Source organism: Naegleria fowleri (assembly GCF_008403515.1).
Source record: "Naegleria fowleri strain ATCC 30894 chromosome Unknown tig27, whole genome shotgun sequence".
NCBI lineage: Eukaryota > Heterolobosea > Eutetramitea > Acrasida > Naegleriidae > Naegleria > Naegleria fowleri.
The window spans coordinates 331,187-353,920 of record NW_025407959.1 but is presented as its reverse complement, the minus strand read 5'-3'; the positions used below and the strand labels follow the sequence as shown (position 1 = coordinate 353,920).

At 37.1% G+C, this 22,734-nt stretch overlaps 7 protein-coding genes across 7 annotated transcripts; 4 read left to right on the top strand and 3 right to left on the bottom strand.

The window, feature by feature from the left end:
* Positions 1-82: 82 nt before the first annotated feature.
* Positions 83-1,879, top strand: FDP41_001645 (uncharacterized protein; the record flags this gene model as incomplete). The annotated part of the gene is made up of 2 exons (XM_044704752.1): positions 83-100; positions 440-1,879. 2 exons carry the CDS (start codon positions 83-85, stop codon positions 1,877-1,879), a joined length of 1,458 nt encoding a protein of 485 aa, XP_044564015.1.
* Positions 1,880-2,072: 193 nt separating this feature from the next.
* On the top strand, positions 2,073-3,672 carry FDP41_001644 (uncharacterized protein; the record flags this gene model as incomplete). The annotated part of the gene is made up of 2 exons (XM_044704751.1): positions 2,073-3,061; positions 3,117-3,672. 2 exons carry the CDS (start codon positions 2,073-2,075, stop codon positions 3,670-3,672), a joined length of 1,545 nt encoding a protein of 514 aa, XP_044564014.1.
* Positions 3,673-3,795: 123 nt separating this feature from the next.
* FDP41_001643 (uncharacterized protein) lies at positions 3,796-5,957 on the top strand (the record flags this gene model as incomplete). The annotated part of the gene is made up of 3 exons (XM_044704750.1): positions 3,796-5,389; positions 5,448-5,738; positions 5,842-5,957. The coding sequence occupies 3 exons, from the start codon at positions 3,796-3,798 to the stop codon at positions 5,955-5,957; spliced, it is 2,001 nt and encodes a 666-aa protein (XP_044564013.1).
* A 1,016-nt stretch (positions 5,958-6,973) lies between these two features.
* On the bottom strand, positions 6,974-12,184 carry FDP41_001642 (uncharacterized protein; the record flags this gene model as incomplete). The annotated part of the gene is made up of 3 exons (XM_044704749.1): positions 6,974-7,062; positions 7,146-7,290; positions 7,358-12,184. 3 exons carry the CDS (start codon positions 12,182-12,184, stop codon positions 6,974-6,976), a joined length of 5,061 nt encoding a protein of 1,686 aa, XP_044564012.1.
* Positions 12,185-13,002: 818 nt separating this feature from the next.
* On the bottom strand, positions 13,003-13,908 carry FDP41_001641 (uncharacterized protein; the record flags this gene model as incomplete). The annotated part of the gene is made up of 1 exon (XM_044704748.1): positions 13,003-13,908. One exon carries the CDS (start codon positions 13,906-13,908, stop codon positions 13,003-13,005), a length of 906 nt encoding a protein of 301 aa, XP_044564011.1.
* Positions 13,909-14,851: 943 nt separating this feature from the next.
* On the top strand, positions 14,852-16,689 carry FDP41_001640 (uncharacterized protein; the record flags this gene model as incomplete). The annotated part of the gene is made up of 3 exons (XM_044704747.1): positions 14,852-15,743; positions 15,802-16,187; positions 16,327-16,689. The coding sequence occupies 3 exons, from the start codon at positions 14,852-14,854 to the stop codon at positions 16,687-16,689; spliced, it is 1,641 nt and encodes a 546-aa protein (XP_044564010.1).
* A 92-nt stretch (positions 16,690-16,781) lies between these two features.
* On the bottom strand, positions 16,782-22,093 carry FDP41_001639 (uncharacterized protein; the record flags this gene model as incomplete). Its single annotated transcript, XM_044704745.1, has 5 exons — positions 16,782-17,148; positions 17,209-18,423; positions 18,489-19,972; positions 20,054-20,593; positions 20,654-22,093. The coding sequence occupies 5 exons, from the start codon at positions 22,091-22,093 to the stop codon at positions 16,782-16,784; spliced, it is 5,046 nt and encodes a 1,681-aa protein (XP_044564009.1).
* Between the last annotated feature and the right edge of the window lie 641 nt (positions 22,094-22,734).

Genomic DNA, 22,734 nt, shown 5'->3' with positions numbered 1-22,734 from the left:
CATGCTTTATTTGGTGCTTATGCTTGTTGAGAATGGGTTTGGCCAAAATTGTTTTCTTCACAGCCAAAAAATTTGCTCCAACATGACCGATAAACAACCAGTACGTACCTGTTTGTAGTGACTTGTTAAGCCAAAATGATCATTGTATGATGTGTTGTGTTTGATTGGATTTTAAAATCCAACGAATTTTGTTGTGTTTGTTGTGTGCAACCCATACGGTAAATTCAATCCATTCAATCCTCGGATGAATCCAATGAATCAATTTGGTGGTGATTACTATTTGTTGTATAATTAATATTACAACAATATTCACTTGTAACAAAACCATGGATTTACACGTGTTAATGTGTCCAATATGATGATAATCCATCAAACACTCTCTTGTACATGTTCCATTCGTTTACTCTGAATGTCATCACATCTCTTCTTTGAAATTCAGGTCAGTGAATATCTTCAAAATCACAATCTTCAAAAGTTGGTTGAAGATGCTCTCAATGAATGCTACAATGCCAACGCCAGTGATCCCGTTGGATTCCTTGGTCACTTCTTTTTGAACCGTGGAAAGAAGGGTGCTGTCAATCGTGTCGACAAGCTTGTTGGTAGAGAAATTTTGGATTCAAGAGGTAATCCAACGGTTGAAGTTGACGTTTATGCTAATGGACAAAAGAGACCAGTAGCCACTGCTTCTGCACCATCCGGAGCAAGTACAGGAAGCAATGAAGCTCACGAACTTCGTGATGGTGATAAATCAAGATACCTCGGAAAAGGTGTTTTGAAAGCTGTGAAGAATGTGAATGATGTGTTGGGCAAGGCAGTGGAAGGAAAGTCATTGGAAAACTTGACAGAACTCGATCAAGCTTTGATCGATGCTGATGGTGATGAGTTGAAGAGCAATTTGGGAGGTAATGCGATCACTGCATGCAGTTTTGCACTTGCCACTGCTGGTGCTGCTGTCAGAAATGAGGAATTGTTCTTGTACTTGGCAAGAGCATTCCATGGAGCTGATAAGTTTGAAAACTTAAAGTTCCGTTTGCCTACTCCTATGGTCAACATTTTGAATGGAGGTAAACACGCAGGTGGTCGTCTCCAAATTCAAGAATTTATGATTTTACCAAAGGAAAATCAACCATTCCGTGAGAAGGTGAGATGTGTCGCTGAAGTTTATCAACATTTGGGTAAGATTCTTGCTGAGAGAGCTGGTCCAAGTGCAAAGAACGTTGGTGATGAAGGAGGATTTGCACCAAACTTGGAAACTGCTGATGAAGCATTGAATTATATCGAGGAAGCAATTGGCAAGGCAGGCTACAAGGTTGGCGAAGATGTGTTTTTGGCTTTGGATGCTGCTTCAAGTGAGTTCTACAACTCGGACACTAAGAAGTATGAAATTACTCAACAAAAAGAGTTCTTGACCTCCGAAGAAATGGTTGAATATTATGTTCAATTGGTCAATAGACACCCTGCTATTATCTCCATTGAAGATGGATTGGAAGAAAAGGATTATGAAGGATGGAAACTTTTGACTGAAAGATTAGGATCAAAGATCATGTTGGTTGGTGATGATTTGTACACAACAAATACCAGATTAATCAAGCAAGGAATTGAGGAAAAGTGGGCAAATGCTTTGTTGTTGAAGGTTAACCAAATTGGTACCATCACCGAAGCAATGAATGCTGCCAGAATGATTTTCAATGTTGGACAAAAGGTTATTGTTTCGCATAGATCCGGTGAGACTGCAACCACTTTAATCTCTGACTTGGTGGTTGGTATTGGAGCCACACACATTAAGACTGGTGCTACTGCTAGAGGAGAACGTGTATCCAAGTACAACCGATTGTTGCAAATCGAAGAATATCTTGAACAACACGGTTTGCTTGCATAAATAAATTAGAGAATTAGAAACAAGAATTGAACTCAATAGAGAATTTATTATAAACAATGTGTGTGATACGAACTATGAATCATAAGTTGAAGAGATGATCTCGTGAGACTTGGGGGAATCGGTTGTACTTGGATACACGTTCTCCTTTGATCCCGCCACTTCAAACATCTACTGAAATTTTCATTTTTTAAAAATGCCTTCAAAGCAGGTCAAACTTCTTCAAACCAGTTACGATGAAGATCAATCATCCTCCGATGAGGATGAGTTTGAAAATCCATTCAAAATTCCAACTGATGAGCAAATATTTGAAAGGAGAGAAAAAGAAACAAACAAAGATGCCAACTCCAGCTTGCACTCACGTTCTCCTCGAAAACATAAATTCAGCAGCCGCAGAGATCGTGCTTTGCTGCCCAACATCAACGACAAAAAATCTAAAAGCGCTCCCTCAGGTGATATGTCACTGGATGCTTCGTATAAAAAAAAGGAAAACGTTGGAGATTTTATAGAGAAGAAAAAACAAATGTTTTTATTGCAAATGAGCATTGACACAAAGAAATTTGAAGTCAAGAAGCTCGAAAAAAAAGCTCAAAAACGAGAACAAAAGTTATTTCAAATGGAGCAAGAACTAAAGCAACAGACACAAGCGTTTGACGACTTTTTGGCTTTGAATGACATTAGGGCGGTTGAAGCCATCAAAAAAGCAGAAGAAGAAACAAAAGCCAAACAATCAAAACAAAATGAAATTAAGAAATTGAATGCTAGGGCTGCGGCTATTAACACTGAGATAGCTAAACTAGACGAACAATTAGAAAACTGCAGAAGATATAAGGAATTTTTGGATTCTCTCACACCTAAGGAAGAGTTAATGAAAATGAACGAAAAGAAGAATTCAAAGAAAAACAAGAACCAAGGTACTTCAAAGATAGCCTCTAAAAACTCTAGTAATGATGATGAAAAACCAGAAACTAAAATGACTCAAATAGCTTCGATCGATGGCGGAGAAGACGATGATGAAGATGATGACGACGAGGCCATTGAAATGTATTTTAAAAAACCGGAACAATTGTTAAATATTTATTCAGAATTGGAAGAAAGCAATTTAATTCTTATTCAAAGTACTGAAGACATCCAAGAGCAGCTTGAAGAAGTACAGAAGATATACAAGGAGACAAAGAAGAAAATGTAAGTTGTTCTCCTCATTCATTATACGCATCGTTTTAAACAATTTCATTCTAAGGAATGCTGAGGCAGAGAATCTTCAACTCCAAATAGATAGCCTTAATGAACAAATAGAGATGGAGCAGGAGCGATTGAAAACCGTATCAGAACGACATTCAGCTAACAATGATCAAGATGGTGAAGAGAAGCTCAAAACATTGTCTGACAAAATTAAGGAAATATATTTGGACTCGGCCATCGAACTTGACAACGACGAGAACGCAGATTTAGTGGAAAATCTTGATCCTTTGTTTATGCTCTCAAAGATAGAGACAAAACTTGAAAGCTTGTTAACGTATTTAGATGACTACGACAGCGATTTTATTTCTAAATACGAAAAGCAAAGAGAAAAAGAAAGAAGAAAACAGCAAAGAGAGGAAGGAAACAAACAAAAAAGCCAAAAGGAAAAGAAAAACAAATCGATTTTGCAGTCAAACGTAGCAAAGAAACGAAATGGAAAACCTCTCGTGTTCCGATCTGCTCCTCCAAATACAGTCGCCAAAAAAGCAAAGAGTGAGGAAACTAAAGAAGATGAAGAACGAGACGAGTTTAAGGAACTGTTTCTCATCAACTGAATCTAATGATGATACCACCAGCCATTTATGTCAGAATCGAAAAAAACAAGGAAGATGTTCCAAATAAACTTCGTTGACGAACTTGCTGAGCGATACCTGTCAACCATCAAATCAACAAAAAAAATGCGAGAACTTGTTCATCGATTGCTTATCCTTGTGGTTGTCCTGGTGGTCATGTCACAAGTGTCTGCACATTCCACCTTCCACATGTTTGCCCACAAAGAGTACAATCACATCCATTCCCATCCTGAATCCAATCACAACACACCACATCATAAATGTATGCATGATAAACTTTTCGAGGATGAATTAAAATTACATGGTGGGGACAAGTCCAAATCAGATCTTTTCAAGAATTTGGATGTTTCTCGTGGACTGACTCTACCACTCGAGCATCGAACCATTCTAACAGAAAAACGAGAGATCAAAAAAGTTTATGATGTTTTTAGCCCAATTCGAATCCGTTTGGATACAAGTACCATCGCCAATGATGTAGATTCACGAACCTGTTATTCACAAGGTCAACAATATCAACGAGGAAACCCCTCTTCAACTAGTGTTGTTTGCAATGAAAATGCAGGTGTCACAACGAATTGTTGGGGAACTTGTCAAAGTGGAGATGTTGCCACCACTGCCAAACAAGCACGTGTGATTAGTCTTGTGAATACTGTGAAAGCTAAAATTGAATCTCAACTCACTACAAGAAGATTGAGTGTTTTTACAGTACCTCCAACTCAACAACCTTGTGGAGCTGAAGGTGGTGTCGCTTGGCCTTCCTCTGTCACCTCTCCAAATTATGACACTTCTACAGATTTGTATATTTTTGTGACCATGAGACCAACAACAAGCACAACTGCTGCCTGGGCAACTGCATGCATTGTTGAGACTACCTATCGAAGACCAATAGGAGGACAATTGAATGTTAATCCAGCAATTCTAGATATTTACAATAGTGCTTCCAATGAACATGTCTTGTTGAGTACATTGGAACATGAAGTGACTCATATTTTGGGGTTCAGTTCTTCCATGTATGGCTCGTATGTGGATTCTACTGGAAAACCTTTGGGAGAAAGCAATGTCGTTGCGACAAGACAAAGTAATGAAAATGGAGCCACAGCGTCTCGAACTTTTTTCATTCATCCTAGTATGAGATCCATGTTTCAACAAATTACAGGTTGTTCGACACCAGTGGATGTCCCAATTGAAGAATATGGAAGTTCAGGATCTGCTGGATCACATTTTGATAGTAGAGTGTTTGTGAATGAATTGATGGCTCCTTCCTTAGATGGATGTCAACAATTTGGAAGATCTTGTTTTACATCCATTGCCACTCTCACACTTTTACAAGTCACAGGATGGTATCAACCTAATTTGACCAATGCTATTGAACCTACTTTTGGTAAGAATATGGGTTGTTCTTTTGCTACTGATCGATGTAACAATTGGGACTCTACAAGAAAAGGATATTACTGCACAGATACCACTTCAAAGAAGGTCACTTGTGCCTATCATTTACGTGACAAGGGTGTTTGTGATATTGTGACTTATACGTCAAGTTTGCCAGCTCAATATCGGTACTTTTCAAATCCAGCAATGGGGGGAAGAGTGTCATGGTTTGATTTTTGTCCATTCATTCGTCGTTATATTGCTTGTAATGACCAGACCATGCCAAGACGTTCTACAGAAGTATTCAATTCGAATAGTGCTTGTTTTGAAGGTAATTTAGAATTGAATGGATTCTCTGGAACCATGGAAGATGAAAATTCTGCTTCAAGATGTCTCGTTTACAGTTGCGACCGAAAAAGAAAAGATTTTAAGAATTCGTCTTCACACTACTTCTCAATATGTGGATTGTCCTGCCGATCAATCCTATCTCAACATTACTAGTTTCAATGGATTTAAGGGTTCCATTGCTTGTCCTAAATTAGGTTATACTCTCTTGTGCGAATCAAAGGAAATTGCTCCAAGTACTGACGATGGAACAGGACAATACATTGATCCCTCGCAGGCAGGAAATGAAAAATCCGATGGTACTACCAATGGAAAAACATGCTTTTTCATATTTTGTAAGTAGAGATATTTGTCTAATGTTCTTCTTGATGTGACATTTTGGATGACATGATAACGTTGATGAATGAACTTTTTGTTTGAACCAAATCTTGGGAACAGGTTGGGGAGGTAATGCAAGTCAAACCTTTAAGATTTGGAGTACACACTTCATGTTGCTGATTGGAATTGTTTTGACCTTGCACATGATCTTTGGATATACCACGTCTGAAAATTAATTATGGATATGTAAATAGATCAACAATAACTTCAACCCTTGTTTATTTCATCCCTCATTTTGTAAAATTATTCAATTCTATTATTAATTTATTATTTTCAATTATTATTCCTTATTATTGTTAGAAAAGTCTTCATTGTAAATATCATTGAAAAGTCTGTTTACAGAATCTTTGAACTCTAAATTGTTGAAATTTAAAGAAAAAATGGTTCGCCTTAATACTACCAACGCTTCCAAGGCATCATCATGTCCACACACCCTCTCGAGGCCAGGCTGTTCTTCATCCTATCAAAAAAAGGTGCCTTCCCCGATCTATGAAGTTCGTTTGATGGATTATTCTCGCTCTCTGAAGGTGCTCTTGTTCCTCATGATGATGTTTTTTGTGCAGGTTTCATTGTTCCATCTGGCCAGTATTCTTTCGGAATTGGGATATTTGAAGGGTTATTCCTTATGGAATTGGCCTCTTGAAAGAGAAATGGTTTCAACCTTGTTTCATTGTCATCCAGTCTTCAACATAATTGTATTGATGCTGTATTTTGTTTTATGCATTTGCACCATCTACGCAGTACTGCAATTTCAGTTCCAAAGTTTGCAAAGACTCATTATTGGACATGTCGTGATGAGCATCCTGTGGATGATGACTCTTATTCAACATACGTATCATTTTGTCCTGATCGTCTCAAATTCTTCCACTGTTCTTGATTCTTATGTCGAAAAGGTTGTTTCCATATATTCTCCTCAATTATTGTTTGTCTCATGTGTTTTGAACGGTGCTGGCTTTACTTTGGGTGTGTTTGTTTCTTACTTGCTTGTGAAATTCAGAAAACGTTTGCTGAAGATTATGATTCATCAAGCCAAACAAACTAATCTCTTGAAGACGGTTTAACATGCATTTCGTTTTATTCATTTGTTTTTTCAAGAATTGTGTAATGGTCAAACATCACGAACAGTTTCCTCCAAACTTGTATCAGCAAGCACAGGACATCCAATTTCATTGTTGGGGAATGCCTCTCTGTTTCACATAACAATTTCTGCTGACTTCATGGTGGCTCTTTGATGATGCTCAGCACATAATAAGTAGGTTTGACAAAGACCTTTTCCTTTGACTACCACAAGTGGTTCAGATGATTTCAACACACGAAAACAGTCATCCGATGAGAACTGGAAATTATATTGAACAAACACATACCTTCGACCTTTCTCTCCTCAAAAGTCCATCCCAAGTCGTGAACTCTTTCATAGGTGGAGCGAGATATTTGAATTCTTCCTGGAACACCTGTTGATTCCATTCTTGATGCGACATTGATACTATCACCCCACAAATCATAGGCAAACTGCAATCAAGTGAAATTCATGAAAGAGTCGAATCCAGAATATGAACAATTATTTCTCTCCACTTACCTTCTTTGTTCCAATCACTCCTGCAATAACTGATCCAGTATTAATACCTATTCTAATATCTACTTGAGGCTCAACATTTTCCATATTGAACTCCCTCACCACAGTGAAAGTTTCAATAGCGAATCTCATCACTCTCTCAGGATGGTCACTCGTATCATGAGGAGGAAGGCCCCCCACACAAAAGTATGCATCACCAATGGTCTTGATCTTTTCTAGTTGATATTTTTCTGTCATTTTATCAAACCCATTGACAATGTGATTGAGCATACCCACTAGCTGAGTGGGATTCATTCCTGCTGACATTTTTGTAAACCCAACCATGTCTGAAAAGAAGCAGGTGACATCATTGAACTTCTCAGCAATGAACGTCTCTCCAGTTTTGAGTTTGGCAGCCACAGATTCTGGAAGAATATTTCTCAGCAAGTGCTCAGATTTGGCTTTTTCTTCGGCAAGCAGTGCGTTTTGTTTCTTTTCTGAAGTAATGTCCTTAATGAAACATGTAATAACAGGAGCTCCTTTCTCAAATATGACCACAAATACATTAAGTTTAGCATGGAATTTGGTTGAGTTTCTTCTCAGGCAATCAACTTCCAAAATCTCACCACATGTTTCAGAGTTTTGATATTTAAAGGCAGTTTGCTTGAGCTGTTCGATGGTCGTTTCAATCAATGCCTTGTGAGAGCTGTCAAATAAGATGTACATGGACATTCCAACCACATCGGCTCTATTTCCACATCCAAACATTTTAAGCGCTGCATTATTAATGAATTCAATAGAACCATCTTCTCCACACATGATAGCTCCGTCCACGGACGAGTTTAGAACACTAAATACTTTTCCATTGTCTCCAGAGATTGCTGAAGTGGCATGCACTTGATTGTTTTTCTTCATGATTTTGCTTGACACTTTCATGATGGCATTGGAATGTTGATGGGCAATTTGGTTATAAAGCACAAATTGCTTAATCACCTCATTGTTATCAATAAATTCAAGAGGTAAATAATTGAGCATCATTTTCATATTGAAGAAGTCCAATTTGTTTTTCTCGATCAGCTTAAACATGTAGTAAAATAGACCACCTAAAAAGAAGGTACCCAAGGATACAAACAAAATAGTAATCATTTTGGAGGGTGATGAGGAATATTTCACAAAGAGTGTCATAAAGTCGATGGTCTTTTGGCACAGTAAGTTGGTGGCATAGTACAAATTCAATACGAAATGAAATGCATTGTCTTTTTTAGAAACAAATTGTGGACTCATAAAGTTGTCATTGAGTTCCAAGGTAGAACGTGCATAGAACGCAATCAAATCTTCCAAACCCGTACAATATTTCAATTTGAATGCACCAAAGTCAGTCATGTTTCGAGAATTGCTTTGAAAGAGTTGGGTGCAATTATTCACTCCTTGAACAATGTCATCAATGGCTTGATAACGCCCAACCGAGGGATCCGTGTCACCTCCTCCATAAATTAAATAATTCCATTCATTAAATATTTGTGAAATTCTCATCTTCAATTCAGCATTATAAGAAAGAATTTCGTCGTTCGAAGCCATCGCAGGATCATTCAACGTGTTCTTACTCAACGATAAGAATTTAAAGTACGAATTAATTCTAAAATTGGCTCTATTAATGAAACGTAACAATCCCGTTCCATGCACCACATTCAACATGGTTATATTCGAAAGAGACAAATTCGAATTGGTTTCCATCACCATCAATCCACAGGCCAACACACAAAACACAAACGCCACGACTCCCAAAATGAAGAATAAATTCTTTGGTTTGGTGAGTGCCGTCGAAGGTAAATTGACCTTTCCATCATCATCCGTTTTCGATGCCAAATCATGATAAATCTTTCCAATGACATTTTTCGATAAGGCATGCATCAACATTTTAGCCACTTGATCTGTTCCATCCATCAATCCTCTCATCAGAATCAAGTAAATTAAAAAACTTGTACTCAAACAAAAGGCCATACTTCCAAAGATGATGGCAAACACTTGAAAGAAAGTACTCAGAGTGTCATTACTGCTGTCAAGAGCACTGCTACAAAAACTCATCATTAAATCTCGAACCACTTGATGATTTCTCCAAACAAACATGAATTGATAACTCTGAATGGTTTGATTGTAATCCTTTTCTGTCCATGATTCAAAATCTCTTCCTGCACTCTTTAAATAGTTTAAAGTTTCAATGAGGGATGAATTTTTCACATAGGAATAAATATAGGAATTGCTGGAATTGTTAAAATTGTTGGAATTATTGGAAACAGAGTTATTTGCAAACATGGAAGGAATGAGTACTGGAGTGGTGGCTGCTGAAGCAATGGCATACAATTGTTTTGTAAACGTATTCGATTGAGCTTCATTCAAAATATTATCCACTTGATTGGTGTAAAAGTTGAGAATATTCTTGTGTTCCTGATGAATGAAATTGAGAATGGGTTGATCGGAAAGTGTGACTGAGTATCCTTCATTCATGTATTGATTCGCGTTTTGAATCATGGATATTTCTCTTAATAAAGCCAATGGTGTCATTGAACCTTGACAAACAGTAAATACAAAGGAGACGGATGTTCCAATGGAAATGTTGATGTATAAGGCAAGCACTGCACATGCCACTAACATGGTCACTGTGAAGAAACAGAATATTAAAAAGACCACAAACAATACCTTTCTCTGATCAATGGTTTTCAATGAATTTCGAATCATTAACTCCTTTTTGGAAAATTCTTTCGATTCAATTCCATTAAAGGTCGTTTCATCGATGAGTTGCAACTCTCCATTCGTGGAATAATCAGCAGTCATATTGAGAGCATTCGAGGGATTGGAATGAAATTTCACAGGACTCGTTGCTGCAGAATATCGTTTCTTGTCAAAGGCTGAAATTTTGGACGATGAAAATCCAATGGAATTGGAAATACCTCCTCCATTGTGAGGATCTCCATGATGATGAGCCTTCTTGGAACTCTCTTCTTCTTCAATGTTGGCTGCTTCTTGATAGAGATGTTGAGATAATTCCTTATCGAATCGAAACGATTCGACGAAATTGGCATATTTTCTCAAGACTTGTTTTTCCTTACTGTGAACAGACATGAGATTGACGTAGGTTTCTTCGATCGAGATGGAGAGTTGACTGGTTCTTCGATTAATCTTGTCCACTTTTTCCAAATTAGGATGTTCATTCAATAACTCTTTCCAAAATTGTCGATGAAGATTTTTCAATTCTTCCTCTCCTTTCGTTAGGGATTCAAGTGTTTGCTTAATTTCTGTCAAACATTGAGCACTCTTTGAATCCTTATTTTGAGCCATTTCAACTTCTTTGATTCTTTCATTCACCGAAAACTTGATCAAGAAATTTCTCGAACTTTTTAAACAACGTCTCAACAAGTACAAGGCATACGAAAAACTATTTGAATCTTCAAATGTATAAGCAATGAGAAGAGAGCTCGTTAATAGCAAACCTGCATGTTCTGCATCATTGTTCTTATTCGAAGTAATCACACGAGCCATTGAAAGTGCCATTTCTTGATGTTCTGTTTTTTCCCATTTTGACAAGAGTGACACGTGAACACATAATCGAAGAAAGATATTGAGTGAACGTTTCTTTCCTTCCATGGATTGGAATGCTTGCTGGGGGTGTGGATGATTCGAAATGATTCGTGATATTTGCTTGCAAATAACGAACAAGATCAATTCCATCGAAAGGTAACCAATGAGAAAGAAACAAAACATGAGACCCAAAGTCAAACCCATCATGACGAGACCCATCTCGTTCGAGTTGGATTTGTTGACGAAACATGAGATAAGACATCCTATTGATGCTCCAATTTTGGCAAATCCTGTTCCGCTATATAAGGCATTCTCTCTTTTACCAAAATAAGGAACTGTCAAGAATAGATACAACAACCAAAGGACTGAAAATCCCAAGTGTAAGATGGCTCTTCCATACAAATACAGGTTTGGAATGAGGAAGGTTGAAAATATTTCAATGCAATTAAAAACTGCAAGGAGCACAAAGTGAAAATTTGTTTCGGAAATAAAGAGAGATCGATTGAGAGGATTTCCATTTCTGGCAATTAAATTGGACAAGATGACACTCACTAATATCAATGCGAATACACTGCATGATATAGCATACGTAATGATATTAGGAGAGGTGTAACATTCAACCGTGGGATAGCGCACAAGTTTTGGCATACCAGAATCTGAACTACTGTCACTAATCAATGCATTCACTGGTTGTTGCATTCGACAATCTACAAATGCCGTCAAAATAAACGTAAATACCAATGCTCCTAATACCATGACATGATTAATAACATGACTCATACTTAATACAATCTTGGTGTGTCGACTCGAATTTGCAACACATCGATGTGCCACAAACGTGATGAACAAGTGTAACAAGACAATGAATGCCACTAAACTCATCAAAGCGATCGAAGCATCATAGGAAACCAATTGTAATGAGAGTGTAACTGGATACAGTGCAATCGTGAACACTTGAGATCCATATTCTCCAAAATTGTATAAACCCAATAAGGGAATGAACATGGAACACCACAGGACATAAATATTAAAAAGTAACATGTAAAGAAAATATTTGAAGGAGGTATGACTCTTTCGATCCTGAACGGAGATCACCAAAGAGGAGAGTCGATCTTGAAGTTTGTTTACCACTGAAAACGCTGATAAGGTATTCGTCGTGGTCGCAGTAAGATCTGTATTCGAATCGACACCAGTGACTTGAGAGGGAGCAGAAGCAATTTCATCTTGAATGTCCTTTGAGGAATTATTTGCAAGATGTGTGGACGATTCGATCATGATGTCGATGAAAAGTATTGATGATAAAAGAGTGGGATGAGTGGATTGTGGTAAGAGAATTCAAATAGAAGTGGTAGTAGTTGTTGTTGTTGTGGTGTATTCTTTGTATTTGGAATGAAGGAATTCTTGTATTTTCTTTTAGGTGGTAAGTGAGAAAAAATGCTTCTTTGGAAAGCGAATGTTGTTGTAGTCCATATATTTGATTAAAATGATTCAAATATGTCATGAAAGAGGTCGAATGAAAGATGTATGGAATGCTTCTTATAGAGTGGACAACAAGATTCTGTCGAATGACAAAATGACATTTGTTGTATCCAATAACTCTGCCGAACAGTTCGAGTTTGATTTGGAGTGACTATTCAATTGTAAGGATCGCACACTCTAGTTTGAGACATGTCCTTGATTCATGTGCGGTGATTCTCATCATCATTTCCTTGTTGTAGTGATCGACTTGGTCAATCAACGATTGGCGGGTCAAACATGTTTATATCTCTTCATGTTATGTAAGGAATTTCAATTATATCCAATTCTTTTATTGTTTTAACCAAAAGAAAGGGACGACGACGGCTGAATTTACTTTTGGAATGTAAATGGACATGGAAGGTGTTGTTATCAAATTACTTTGGTAATCACTAAAAGTGTCCATCAAGCCTCATATTTAGATTCTCAATGTTGAAAAAAGAAGAAAACACAAGAGAGATGATGTATTACAAGTAAGTACTGATGATCATTCTGTTGTATCCCACACACAATCAACTTGATACCACCCTCAATACACTCACTCACACACTTGGTGTTGTAATAGAGAGAAGGTTCCTTTAGGGTTTGGTGGTAGTGGTACCTCCAGTGGTGGTGGTGGTGGTATGACTTTCATTGCTGCAAGTGGTAACACTTCTTAAAGAAGAAGAAATCAAAGAAGAACCAACAAGTGGAGTGGATGGTTGCAACAGTTTGTGTATCCATTCACTACCAATGGAACATGCATTCGTCCATTGCTGATGAATATATTCACAAATACCACTCACGCCACCACTCAAAGTACCACCACTCACACCACCACTACGATCAATGACTAAATGATAACATCCAACCACAATGGTACAAACCAAAAAGAAGAGAGTAAAGAACATTCCAGCACCATATCGAAACAAGTGATAGAACCAACCCATGATGGGTGCTTGTTCAATCATGTCAGCCAAACTCCACATTTCTTCGAGGTCTGTAATGAAGAATTTTGAACCATCTCCAGTCATGACAAAATCATAGACAAGAATGGTTCGTAATGGATAGATTCCAGTCACCCATCTTAATTGATTCAAATTCATCCAACCATCAATGAGAACTCTTCCACCTTGTTCATTCTCATACATTTGCACAGAGATTTGTTCAATCTTAAAATCGAAAAAGATGGCTGCATGAAATCCTTTCAATTGAGTAATGAAAGGTTGTTTTCCAGTTATGGTTTGCCATGGATCTGTGAAAGTAATGTTTTCATGAATGACCTCATAGACATGTTCTTCTAAATCCTTTTCCTTCACTTTGGTATCATAGAGAAGATGAGTGAGAGTCGTAAATTGTTTTTCAAGATCCATGGGTTTGAGAGTGGATTTGACTCCCAATCCTTGACTCTGATCTAAAAGTCTCTTTTGTGAATATACAAATCGAGACCAGAAATGACGTTGAGGAGTACCGTGCCTTGATTTTCCAATGGAATGAATGACCATCTTGTAAAGTCTAGACTAGTAGTAGAGGTGTGGGTACGGTGACGAGGTGGAGATGGAGAGGGATGATTGTGCAACGTTAAGAAAGGTGTGAACAATATTAATGAAGTTTGGACTGTTTTTTTCGTTGTTGGTGAAGAGATTTTCAAAATTTCCAATCGAGAAAAAACCCCAAAAACAGACAACACTCCATTTCAAGGATATAACAGCTGGGTTTCATATGTATCGTTCTTTTTGCTGAGTGGAGACTCGTGTTCGTCTAAAATCCTCCATCCTGAACATGTTCATTCATTCAAAAAGCCAAGATTGTTAGAATTCCGAAATTATTTCTCTCTCTAATTTCGATCATCACCATTTTCTGAAAATGTTCACTCGTGTCTCATACTTCAATGAAACTATTATAGTTTATATAGACAGAGAAAACCATGGATTCGAATGGATGTATCATGAACACCTTTCAGCCCCATTGCAGAAATCTCCACGACCGTCGCGATTCCAATGTTCATCACCTTGCATTCTGTGTGCTTAGCCCCTTTACAACAACACACGTGGTTGTTGTTCCTTTCCGTCCATCCACCACCACGGAAATTGATCCCATCAACCACCTTCATCAAGAAAGTGCATGTTTGAAAATCCACAGTGTGACCACCTCTCTAGATCTTCCTGACTTATGATGTTTGTTGTTACGAATTGGAGAGATTGTTCTTCTCGCGAGAGAGTGCAACTTGGAAAAGAACAACAACAGAAAAAAAATATTCCACCATTGCATTGATATCGCAATTCTTCTCTCTTGTCGCGTGAGATATTCGTTTTGAGCCTTTCTATTTTTATTGTCGTGATTTGAAGATTGATACGCGAGAGATTATTGTTACTTGCATTTAGATATCATTGACAACAAGTATATTATACTACAATTATACAAATGACAAATGAGAAAAAGCAGCCGATGGATGCACCATCCTCTTCTGCATCAACAACCATTCCGCCATCACCTCCTCGTAGACAAATCAACATTGAGAAGGATACGGAATTGATAGAAGAAAAATCTCTACTTTCATCCCATGATATGTTAGAAAAAGAGCATGATGATGGAAATATAGAGTATAAATGGAAATTAGTTGGTCTTTCCGAAGATAGATTCAAACATCTTGTTACTCAAATGAAATATAGGCTAAGCGAAGGACAAGGAGAAGCAATTTATGAAATAGGAATTAATGATGATGGTTATCCTTTAGGATTATCGGAAGAAGAATATCGAGAAACGTTATCCAACATTGAAAAGATGGCTGCGGAATTGCAAGCCAACGTTTCGATCATTTGTGAAAAGCAAGTCACAAGTGAAAAAGATCAAAAGAAGAGCAAGAAAGGAAGCAATGAAAAGAATGGATCTTCGGGAGATGCACAAACCGCAGAGAAGAGATGGGTCGCAGAGGTATTAGTAAGAAGATTTGGAGAAGAAGAATACTTGAATGTTAATATTGTTGTTTGTGGAAATGTTGACTCTGGTAAATCTACGCTAATTGGTGTATTGACGAGAGGCCAACTCGACAACGGAAGAGGATTGGCCCGTTCGAATGTTTTCATCCACAAACATGAATTGACGACTGGTAGAACGTCAAGCATTAGCCATCAAATTATGGGATTTGACGCGAAGGGAGACATTGTAAATCATAGCAATCTTGACCATCCAACTTGGAAGGACATTATTGAAAAATCCTCTAAAGTCTGTACCTTTGTAGATTTGGCTGGACATGAAAAGTATTTGAAAACGACTGTCTTCGGAATGACTGCTGGCGCCCCTGATTATGCTGTTGTTTGTGTGGGAGCTAATATGGGAGGTATGTATAATATTATGATCACTTCTTGTTCGATGAATCTCGCTTAACATGATCATAGTGACCAAAATGACCAAAGAACACATTGGCCTGTGCTTGGCTTTGAAAATACCAATGTTCTTTTGTGTGACAAAGGTTGATATTTGCCCGGAAAATGTCTTAAAACAAACCGTCGAAACTATTCATAAGATTCTCAAATTACCTGGAGTTAGAAAATTACCATACCATGTCAAGAATGAGGATGATGTTGTGACATGTGCTAAAAATCTTGCAAGTGACAGAATATCCCCAATTTTCTTTTTGAGTTCTGTGACTGGAGAAAACCTTAATTTATTGCACAAATTTTTGAATTTATTACCGATCAGAAAAGATTGGGAATCTCTGATCGATAAGCCAGCTCAATATATCATTGATCAGACATTCTTTGTTAGCGGTGTTGGAACCGTTGTTAGTGGTATTGTTCAAAGTGGAAGCATTTCAGTGAACGATAAGTTGATGCTAGGACCTGATTCCAATGGACTTTTCAGAAGCGTTGTTGTAAAGAGTATTCACTGCAAAAGAGTTAATGTTAAACGTGTCCATGCAGGACAACATGCAAGCTTTGCTCTCAAAAAAGAAAAAAAAAGAAAGACGTTCTGGAATTAGAAAAGGAATGGTTCTTGTTGATGAGGAAGATCCAAAAGCCTCATGGGAATTTGAAGCTGACATTCTTGTATTGTATCATAGCACAACTATTAAGGAAAATTATCAACCTGTGGTTCATTGCAATTGCGTTCGACAAACTGCTAAGATTATCAAAATGGATGTTGAATCTCTAAGAACAGGAGAAAAAGCTAAAGTTAAATTCCGTTTCATGTTCAGACCTGAATATTTGAGAGTGGGAGAACGACTAATTTTCAGAGAAGGAACAACAAAAGGATTAGGAGTAATTTCTCAAGTGTTCAAATAATCAATTCATTGATAATACAATATTTACATTTCGTGTTCATTTGAATCGACTACTGGTTATCACAAACGTTAAATGGAGCCTGAAGATCCAGCTTATTGCGCGGCATCCATGTTCTCCTCTTTCTTGGAAGGAATAACAATTGTGTGCTTTTTCTTCTCTTGTTGGGTCTGGTTAATATTATAGCTGAGTGAATCAAACAAAGGACCTTTGGCTGTTGTTTTGCCTTCTTTCGATCTCTTGTCCACCAACTTTAACAGTCTCATGTGGAAATTGTTTTGTGGTGTTTCCTTGTAGATGGATTCATGATAATATTCTGGTTTAAGCCATCCCATTGGGTCAAATATGACTGAATAAAAGTATCTGCATTGGGAATCTGATACTTTCTCAACCAAGAAAGCTGTTTTGATTTCTGCTCTCACATACTTGTCTGTCTCTGGTACTTTTGCATTGTTGATGGATCTGATTCCATTTACAAAGTAATAATTTGTAATCGAAACAAGTTATCCACATAAAACATACCTTGTCACACACATATAAACGTCTTTGGTAGGGTCATATCGACAACTATAAGCATGAACTAGTTCTCTCTTTGTCTGATGTAAGTATTTCATCTTGTACAACTCATGAAAAACAGCATGAGCATATTTTCCAACCTTTACAAAGTCAATCTTAACAGATGAAATAATTCCATCAAATCTTGTTGAGAAAGAATTTTCATCAATCCAAGCATGAAACAACTCTTCATGAGTACAATTCATTTCGTAGACATATTTCACTTGAACGTGTCTTCGACTATTGCTAAGATGGTTGTGAGTCTCAGGAGGCGAGAAGTAGGTGGCTCCGCCACTAATTTCGAATATTTTCCGCCATTGGTTCATGTCATATAATATTTCACTTCTATGATTAAATTCCCAATCGTTAAATCGATGGTTCTCTTTGTTTATGATCTCTGTGCCGCACTTTTGGCAAAACAAAAGGAATTCTTTTTCGTCTTCTTCTTCTGTTGTGCTTGAATCATTTTCTCCCCTCAGGCAGGCTTTGAGTGTCTCTGGGTTTTTCCTTTTTTGATCCAAAAACTTGGCAAAGTTTTTCGATTTCAAAAAGTTGCCAAATTCTTCTTTCATATGTTTCATACACAAATTAGTGAAATTTTCAAAAATATCAGTAGGGCAGTTGTCTTCTGTACAATCTTGGAATTTGATTTGGAATGGGCCAAATGCATTCTTCATAAATTTGAGCTTTAACCGCTTTGGTGCAGTCTCTCCGAGGTACTCTTTTACCAGCTGTTTTGCAATTCCAAATCTAACTGGAGTTGAGGCATTGCTGGCATATTCAACAGCATGTTGATAAAAAACTAACATATCAAGAATCGCAGATCCAGAGAGGTATTCCTTGAACAGAGAGATGAATGTAGGATCCATGAGCAGCTTTTTGAAGTTGTAGGTAGCAGTATCATGTAGATTAACTTTAGAAAACATCTTATCAAAGGATTGATCAGATGCCACATTGAAGCTCGCAATGTCATGATGCTTTTCTTTCAGTAAATAGGTATTCATTAATACGGAAGGTTTAACCTCAACGCCCTTAATTTCGTCAAATTCAAAAATGTCATAAACTCTCTCGTATAATTTACGTGACACCTGAATTCTTCCTGGAACTCCCTTAGACTCCATTAATTGTGCAATGCTGAGCGTTTCTCCCCACAAGTCGTAGGCGAATTTTAAGTTTCCGATGCTAGGTTGGAACAATTATTACAAATAAGGGTTACAAAACATTGATAGGTTTGATAGAATACTCACCATCCAGCAATGACTGGGCCAACATGAATGCCAATTCTAATATTAACGCTCTTGTTATGTTGTTTGTTATATTTTGAAATAACATCTAGCATGTGAACAGCAAATAGCAGTATTTGTTCGGGGTGGTTGCTCTGTCCAGAAATACCGCCAATACAAAAATAGGCATCCCCAATGGTTTTGATTTTTTCCAGACCAAACATTGGTATTAAATGGTCAAATCCATTGATGATGTTGTTAAGCAACTGAACGAGTTCATGTGCTGATAAACTGCTCGACATTTTCGTAAATCCCACCATATCGGAAAACAAACAACTTATATCATCAAATTTTTCAGAAATACAAGATTCTCCTGCCTTAAGACGTGCTGCAATACGCTCTGGCAAAATATTAAGCAACAATTGATCACTTTTTGCTCGTTCCTCTTCTAACAACAGTTTATGCTTCTTTTCCGAAGTAATATCTCTTAATAAAACCGTAATTAAATTCTTTTTTTCGTGAGTGTAAACGCTAATCGATACTCCCACAGAAAGGGTTGAGCCATTCTTTCTAAGGGCTTCCATTTCAATATACTCTGTCAATGTTTGTTTGGAAGAAAAGAAAACATCCAAAATCATTGATAGTTTGGTTCTACTCTCTCCTTCTCCAAATATTGACATGAGGTCTGATAACTCTCCCGCGCTGTATCCTAGCATTTTCAATGCTGTTGCATTGATTATATCAATCATGGTCGATCTTGGTTTCAGCACAATAGCACCATCATTGCTTCCATCCAAAATGATTTGAACTTTTGACGTTTTGTGAGAATCTTTTTTTCGCTCTGCCAAGCTGTTGTAAAGAACAAATTTCTTAATCTCTTCAATTTGAGAAATTGTATCAGTTGGTAAACTGTTCAATAATCTTCTTAAATGATAATTCTCTTCCGCTTGTTGCTCAAGTTGTGAGAAATGAAACACACCAAGAACAACAATTAACACAATCCCAGTACAAGACACACCGACGGAGATTGGAACTCTAAGCCCACTTGTTGATTGCAAAATTGCATCACTAACCTGGTTCATAGATTTGAAAATGTAGGTAGATAGTTCAATTATTTGATACGTGAGAGTTTTTAACAGGGGAACGCTGCTGTTTCCGTAAAATAGAGCATCTATAGAGATGGCGTAGCTCTCCATAAGAGGATCTAGGCCAGGTGCACAATTAGAAGTTGTATTGATGCAAATTCCTTCAAGAACTGGTGTCACTGCGGAGGAAAGACTTTTCATGTTGGTTGGAAATGTCTTACTTCCAAATCTCAGTATTGTCCAAGAGTTCTCCAAGCTTTGTTGTTCCAAAAGAATCTGTTTTCTCAAATTAGTGTTTTGAGGTGTATGAGAAAATCCATCAAAACTCCAAGCCAATATATTAGCTTGCTGATGGCTCTCAGAGGCCAATACCTGAGAGACATATTTCGTCTTTTCTACTGCCACATTATTGTCGTACGCAGCCTTCATAAAATTGTTGGAGCAAATCATTAAAAATAAGGGTGTACACAAAATTAAGTTTTGATAAAATTTCCAAAAACTCACCTTATACGACTCATAAAACGATACTGCCATGGAAATAACTGTTAAACCGTAAACAACACAAATTATTGCCACCATCCTTCGTGAAAAGTTGAAAAAACTTCTGGTGTGAGAAATAGACTTTTGATTCGTTTGCTTTTCCAGTATATGATATTGATTTCCAACGACATCTTTTGGAACTTTCGAAAAAATGCTAATAATTTTCTTTTTGGTGTTGATTATGAAATTAGTAACAATAAGATAAATGATAATTAAAATCGAGTAGCTTCCAATAATCACTGATATTGTAATCAAAATGCTATTGGAATTGTTTTCGAGCAACAATATTGAAGCAATAGAGCTACAAAAATCTTGTAGTGCGCTGGTCATTACCTCGCTATTGAACGTCACGAATTTGTATTCATATGTCGATCGAATATTCACCATGGAGTCTGGAGTTAGCTCAAATAATTTTTCAGATATTATCGCTAAATTTGATACTAATGATGTGATAGACATATTTTGAACACTATAATCCGTAGCCACTTGTCCAGATGCTGGAATCTATATTTTGAAAAACGCCTTATTATGAGCATCACACGAGTTCGACAGTTGTAAACATACCTTCATTGGAAAAATATTGTCAGAAAAGTATTGCATCTTGTCCGCACCAAGAACTTGATAGTCAGATATTTTTCCTTTCTGTGTAAATCCACTGATTATTTGCATGCCTTGTTTAAATCTAACAATTGTATCATTGGTAATTGTTGGGTATTGAAGTAAGTAAACCTCTTTCAATAAAGAAAAAGGAGCAGGTATCAAATCGCATGTTTGCTTTAAAAATTGAATGTTGTTTCCATCCAAAGTCACAAAAATACTCAGTAACAAAACTACTAAAATTGAAAGTATTGAAATTAGTTCTGCGGCCAAAAAGTAGCAACTTCTCCTTTTTGTGTCAATTTTGGTGTTGATGGCCTCTCTGTATACATTTTCAGTGTATAAAAATGAGGTTGAACGTTGTTTTTGCAATCTTAAATCGGGTATTTTTCTTGGTTTCTGCTTTTCTTCGTCATACAAGTCAGTACTTGACCGCCCATCATTTTGTTCAATAGAAGGAACGGCCTCAAACAAAAACTCTTGCATAAACACGTTACGTCTTTTCATAATATTTTGATTTTCTGGATAATTGGCTAAGAGATGAGAAAAAATCATGATAATTGATTTTTCAATAGAGAACATAGAATACGTCAGGTCGCTAATCTTGTCATAGTCGTCCTCGTTTGCCACAAAATACTGCCAAAACATTTTCCGAACTTGGAGAAGTCTTTCTTGAAGCTTTTGTGTCTTCTCTAACAAAATTCGTATCTCTGATGTGGTTTGTATTCCATAATAGAGTTCAATGTCCTGTATCATCGCTCTTATAACTAGTTTTTGGATAAAGTTGGATTGCCTTATTGCGTACTTTAACGTTGTCAAGGTGAGTTGAGGGTTTTCTTGAAATTTGTGGGTATAAATTGCACTGGCGATAAGCGCATCCGTAGACAACAGAGATTTGCGACTCATAGCATATTTCAATAAATCTTCGTCAATGTCATCTGAAAATAAATTGGACTTGAAGCAGAGTCTTAGCAAGTTGTCGTTGAAAACGTGTTTACCAATGTTTTCATCCAGTTGTGCACGAGCATGTTTGGCCCGTTTCTTCATGACAAAATATATCAACTCAGCAACACAAAATCCCATGATGAACAGTGCTAATGAAGATCCTAATCCAGCTCCCAACAGGAAAGGTAGTCCTAACTCCAGGGTGTTAGAAGTATTGATAGTTATTGCCAAAATCGCTCCAATTGACCCTCCACACTTTGCAAACAAAATTCCAGAGTACAGAGAGTTCATTTTTGGAAAAGTGAACGGAAATTCATAAAGTAAAAACAATATTGACACTAATGAGAGAGCAATGTGCAAAATTGGTCTTGCTAAAACACCACCTGGAGGAATAAATTGAGATATGAATAAATAGACTTGATTTACAACAGAAAGTAAGGAGATGAAAACAAATGAATCCATTGAAATGATGGTTGGGTGTTTGGTGCATTTGCCAGCAGACGAAAACAAGATGAAAATGCCGATTATTGATAAGGGTATTTGTAGGAGAATGAATATAATGGCAATAACCGTGTAAACAATGTTTGTTTGACTCCTGATGACGTTCGGAAAAGATTGAACAGACAAAATTTTCATGAGTGAAACTTACCAACATGGAATTAAGGGAAATCTTCTCAGCATGTTCGATTGGTCATTGCATGCCAAAAATGAGGTCATCCAATAGATGAATATCAAATTGAAAAAAGCAAGTGTGCACACTGAAATTCTCACCACATTTGTTGTTATTTTGGAAAAATTATTTCCTCTTTGGAGTGCGCTTAAAGACAAATACAAAGCAATACATGTGATGATTTGAACGACAAAAAGAAGAGCGCATAAGAACAGTAACGCTTCATAGGAATACCAATCTGCTGCCAACGTTCTCGGGATTGCTTGGACTGAAATGATCAAATCTCCAATGTAATGGAAATAAAATTCTAATGTATTAATGTAATATCATTATTGGTCAAATAGGAGAAATATCATAATGAATATAAAACATGATCTTTCTGAACCTACCCTTCTCGAAGGCCACGCTCAAACTTCCGTAAATGATATGCACA